The sequence below is a fragment of the Pteropus vampyrus genome, unplaced genomic scaffold (assembly GCF_000151845.1).
Source record: "Pteropus vampyrus isolate Shadow unplaced genomic scaffold, Pvam_2.0 Scaffold534, whole genome shotgun sequence".
NCBI lineage: Eukaryota > Metazoa > Chordata > Mammalia > Chiroptera > Pteropodidae > Pteropus > Pteropus vampyrus.
Window position 1 is genome coordinate 225,333 of NW_011889315.1, and position 5,229 is coordinate 230,561.

At 51.9% G+C, this 5,229-nt stretch overlaps 1 protein-coding gene across 7 annotated transcripts in view; it reads right to left on the reverse strand.

Moving 5' to 3' along the window:
* The window catches only part of DMAC2 (distal membrane arm assembly complex 2), a 6,583-nt gene extending 3,933 nt beyond the window's left edge, over nucleotides 1-2,650 (reverse strand). For 2 of the 7 annotated variants that reach the window (XM_023525136.1, XM_023525141.1), the window contains exons 1-3: nucleotides 2,166-2,221; nucleotides 1,589-1,782; nucleotides 295-389 (exon numbers count right to left, since the gene is read on the reverse strand). In XM_023525136.1, coding sequence (XP_023380904.1) covers nucleotides 295-389; nucleotides 1,589-1,782; nucleotides 2,166-2,183 — 307 coding nt within the window. In that variant the 5' untranslated portion in view covers nucleotides 2,184-2,221. The other 5 variants (XM_023525140.1, XM_023525142.1, XM_023525137.1 and 2 more) reach the window with 4 other exon arrangements.
* Between the last annotated feature and the right edge of the window lie 2,579 nt (nucleotides 2,651-5,229).

A 5,229-nucleotide genomic window follows, 5' to 3' on the forward strand; every position in this document is an offset into this window, starting at 1 on the left:
GGAGGAGACAGAGAAAGAAATGGAGAAGGAAGAAAAGAAACATTTATGAGCACGTGCTATGCCAGGCCTTGCTGTGTTTAGATCACAAAATGTGTTTGTAGGTTAGATACAACTACCATTCCCTTTTATAGATGATACAACTGAAGCTCAGGACCAAGCCCCAAGCCACAGCCAATAGAGGGCAGAGACCTGGAGACGCACAGGGAAGCCTGCCTGACCGAAGAGCCAGGGCCTTTAGAGACACATTCTAAGGTCCGTCATGGAGGTTGCCTCCCTTAACACCCCTTTTGACACCTTTGCTGTCATACTTGACTGCGCCTCCTTGCTTCAGGATGAAATAGGCGCCTGCGACGTATGGGCCGTATTGCTCCTTGATGTAGGTGAACGATCTGCCAAGAGAACAGCAGCTGAGGGTGAGGCTCGGGGAGTACCGCGCCCACCTCCATACCCAGGTGCTGCTGAGAGGGTCAGAGTCCACAGCACCAGGACTGACAGGCACACAGACAGACAGACTGAGTAAGCCTGCAAATATTCACTGAGTACCTATTAAGTACCAGGCACTGGGGGGCAGTGGTCCCTGGCAGATGACCGTCCCTGCCCTTGTGAAGTTATTTTACAGGGAGAAACAAAACTACTAAGTAACAGCAAATTGCAGAGAGTATCAATTCCATGATGAAAATAAAATATAGGTACTGACTAGGAGTGGCTTGGGTCAGGGGTGGGGATGGAGCAGGCTAATTTAGATTTGCTGTTAAGAAATGCTTCTTGGAGGAAAGTGACACTTATGCAGAGCTTTGAGCGGTGAGAAGGAATGCAGAGGTCAAGGCAAGAGCCTGCCAGGCCAAGGGAACAGCAAGTGCAAGGGTCAGAGGCTCAAATTAGGATGGGCGAACAAACAGCAATAAGGAAGCCATGTTGGCAGGGTAGGGGGAGTCCCCAGTAGGTCTGAAAGCTCAGTAGGGGCCAAGTTTTAGGTTTTGGAGTCTGGCTTTCATTCTAGTTGCAAATGGAAACCATTTGAGAGTTTAAACAAAGTGGTATTTTACTTTAAGAGTCATTTGGCCCATAATAGGGGGCAAAAAGCGACAAGTTAATTACTGCAGTAATCCAATCATAAAACAAAGGGGGGGGCTCAGACCAGGCTACAAACAGTGGAGGAGTTGACACCTGGTCAGATTTGGGATATTCTAGTATTTTATTGATGGACTGGATATGAAGAGCAGAGAAGCAAAGAGGAGAATCAGGGATGACTCCTCAGAATATGGCCTGAACTGGGTGGGCAGTGGTGCTGTTTACTGGATGGAGAAGCCTCGGCGGTAAGCAGACTGTTTTACGGGGAAGTCATGGGTTTGCTGTTAGCCATGCTAGATTGGCGGTGCCAGCTAGACACCCTCAAGAAGAGATGGTGGGCGGCAGGTTGCCTATAGGAACTGGAGTCCTTCGGAAAGGGTGTGAGCTGGAAATGAAAACATAAGTTGGCAACTGGGGTATTGGAAGCCACAGTGCTGCCTGGGAGTGGCAAGGGCAGGATCTGGGTTCTCACTGGTGAGGCCTGAGCGGCAGGGTCTTTCAGGCCAGGGATTCTCACCGATTTTTCTGGTGCACCTTTGACACCTGCTTTCGGAACAGGTAATCCCTCAGAGCCTCCACGTCATAGAAGCGGTCAGCCAGAAACTGGAGAAGTAACCCCCCTTTCCTCTGATTGCCTTCCGGGGCCACTGTACTCATGCCACGGATGCCCAGGGTACTCCCATTCCGTACTGGCGCCACCAGGTGAAGGGACTGGGGAGGAGGAGAGAAGAAGAGGGGCTGAGCCTGGAGCCTCCTGTGAAAGACAGAGCTGGATCCCTGTGTTCTGGTCCGTGAACCCCCATTCACCTCTCCGCGCCTGCCGCCCTCCCCATGTGCGGAACGCACTCCCTGATTCCCTGTTGATTTCTCTCCGCTAAATCCCCGCCCCCTCTTCCTCTCTGATGCTCCTCTGCAGCCTGCGACCCACACCCGTCCTTCCTGGCCCCCAACAGCCACATGTCTACACTGCCAGCGCGAGGCCTAGCGGGAGAGGTCTCCTGCGCCGCCACGCTCCTTGCTCCCTGGGCGCCGACAGAGGCTCTGAAGGCAGAGGCAGCAGAGCGGACTTCAATTTGCGGGTCCCGGTCACTTACTGCCCTGGGCGCGGCCATCTTGCTAGTGTTACGTCACCGGAAGGGGCCGGTCCTTTCTTAACCCGCCCACCCGGCTCTGTATTTTAGTTTTCTTACCGTCAGGCCGCCTCCGTTTTCCAACCTTCCTCTTAAAGGCGCACACACCTTTTTCTCTTTTTGGGTTTAGGAATTGCTCAGAGCGCCCTCTCCCCTGGGCCTTAAAATGGGACTCGGTAGCCTGTCCTTAGGAAAGGACAGGTTCTTCCTGTTAGAGTACCTTTCTTTCCCTCTGATGGCAGTCACAGTTCCCCTGAGCTGCCCTGTTCTCCAGTTCTCACTCGCTACTTCTTTAAGGGAATGATGTGACTGAAAAGCTGACCGTGGTCCTTTAAACCAGGGTCACGGAAGGGAAACAAGTCCAGTGGGTGGTGAGGTTAGTTAGAGTTCAGGGAAAGAGACAGAGGTACCGTCTCAAGACTAGTCTTGTGCTGTGTTTGCGGTTTCAGTTTGGAGTTCAAGGCTAGATCTCAGCGTGAAGATTCATTGTGAAGTCATGTGGATAGAATTATTCATTCATTCATTCTACAAATATTTACTGAGCACCTACGGTGTGGCAGGCGCTGCTCTGCGTGCTAAAGTTACCATGGTGAACAGGACAGACCCAGCCCCTCTTTCGGGGAGTCAACATTCTAGGCAGGGAGGAGATGGAAAAGAAACAATAAGCACGATAATTTAAGATAGTATTTGATAGGCAAATAAAACCAGGCAATATAATAGGGAGTGACTGGGGTTGTAGGGCCATCAACGAAAGCCTCTCTGAAGAGGTAACATTTAGGAAGAGGTGAAGGATAAGAAGGAAACAGCCATTCAAGGGTCTGGAGTAAAGAGTTCCAGGCAGAGGAACAGCCAGTGCAAAGGCCCAGAGGTGGGAACCATCTTGCAGAGAGAGGCGGGAGACGGGGTCAGAGAGGTGGGCAGGGAGCTGACTGCGTGGGCCTGGTAGGATTTTAATCCATTCACATGTCACTATCTGATTTACGTTTTGTAAGGTCATTTCTGCCAGGTTGAGAATGGACCTTAGAGGGCAAGATGGAAGCAGCGGGTAGCAATGAGGCTACTGCAGTTTTCCAGACAAGAGATGAATGGGGACAAGAGCAGAGACGGGACCATGAAAATGGTGAGAAGTGCTCGGATTATGAGTCTGTTTCGAAGTTTGAGGCAACAGCTCCAGAAACCAAAAGGATAGTGATGCCACTCATAGAGATGGCGAAACTGGGGAAGTAGCAGTTTTGGAAGGGCAGGTGTGGTAGGCGGAATGTGCCTTCTACCCGCCTCAAATGTCACTGAAACCTGTGAATATATTACTTTACACGGTAAAGGGAAAACATGATAAAGTTAGAAATCTTGAAATGGGGAGATGATTCTGGATAATCAAGATTGGCCCTATGTAATCAATGAAGGTCTCATAAGATGGAGGCAGGAGAGTCAGGCAGTAGGGGATGTGATGGTAGGTGCAAGAGGCTGGAGTGATACAAGCAAGGGGCTGTGAGCCAATGAGTGCGGGTGGCTTCTAGAAGCTGGGTAAGGCTAGGAAATAGGTTCTCCCCTAGAGCCTCCAGAAGGAACCCAGCCCTGTGAACCCACTTCAGACTTCTGACCTCTAGAACTGTAAGAGAATAACTTGGTGCTCTTTTAAGGCACTAAATTTGTGGTAATTTGCTACAGCAGCACCGGGGAACTAATACAGTGGGGTAGGTCCCAATGGAGAGCTGTGTTAGGGCCACATTTACCCTGAAATGCCTGAGAGAACCAGATGGAGGTGCTGAGTGGGGGTCTGGAGCTCAGGAACGAGGTCAGAACTAGAGTCTGAGACTTAGGAGCCATTGACACACAAATGGAGGCTGAACACCCTGGGCCTGATGGAGGGCCTCCAGCAGAGGGACACCACAGTGCGTCCATCCTTTTCCCTGGGAGGGCCCACGCTGATAGTGGTAATGTCTGTGGGCAACTCTAAGGAGCAGAATTGGCTGCTCAGCTACGGGCCAGCAGCTTGGACACTGAGGTGTCCTGGCTGAGGGATTGTTCTCTTGGGAGCCGCTCCTGGCTCCTCAGGCCCACTGGTGAGGGAGCCCTGGGATGGCCTGAGTGGATAAGACAGGCAAGGACCACGGTGGGCAGTGTTGAGAAGCGGAGGAAGGGACCCAGGAGAGGGCAGGATGAGGACAGATACAGAGCACAGTGAGGGGTGGCGTTTGACCTCCACCAAAGGGGCTGCAGTTGGCCCCTTGTGAGCAGAGTTGAGGTTGGACTTCAGAAAGAAAGAAGGAAAAAAAAAACCACGCACATGAGGCTGCTGATTCTCACTGGAGAATGGACTTTGGGACGACATCTCAGACCCTGCCCCGCTCTTTCCGCTGCCCTTTACTCCTCCCACCCCTCAGATCCCCAGGGGGCTGGGTCACTCTGGACCTTGCTACTTCCTGCTCCTGGCAGCCACTGCTCAGAAACTATGGAGCTGTGGAGGCAGCTGAGGCAGGCTGGACTGCTGCCCCCGGGGCTGGGCCCACCCCCTCAGGCCCTGAGAGGCGTCCCCCCAGCAGGGAGAGCTGGCAAGACCCTGGTGTCCCTAGGGGCAGACACTGGAGGTGCCAGGGAAAGTCTGCTGTGGATCTGGGAGGAGCTGGTGAGTGAGGGGTTTGGAGGGGCAAGAGATAGGGTTGGGGCGGGGAGAGAATGAATGACTGACTGACTGAATGAATGAATGAGTGGGAATGAATGGAAATAGAAAGGACCGGAGACTGAAAGACAGGAATTGAGAGATGGGAATAGAGAAATAGAGGCAGAAATAAATAGAAAGATAGATAGATAGATAGATAGATAGATAGATAGATAGATAGATAGATAGGCAGGCCAGGGTGATCAGACATCACCTGGGGGCTGGTGGAGGGTGAGGAACCTGACCAGGTAAGACGGGAGAGTATTCAGGTGTAGAAGATGGGAGGTTCTTGCTAAATTTGAATTTTACAGGGACATGCACAGATGGGCGTAGGAGAAGGTTTAGGAGCCTGACAAAAGTTTGGTCAAG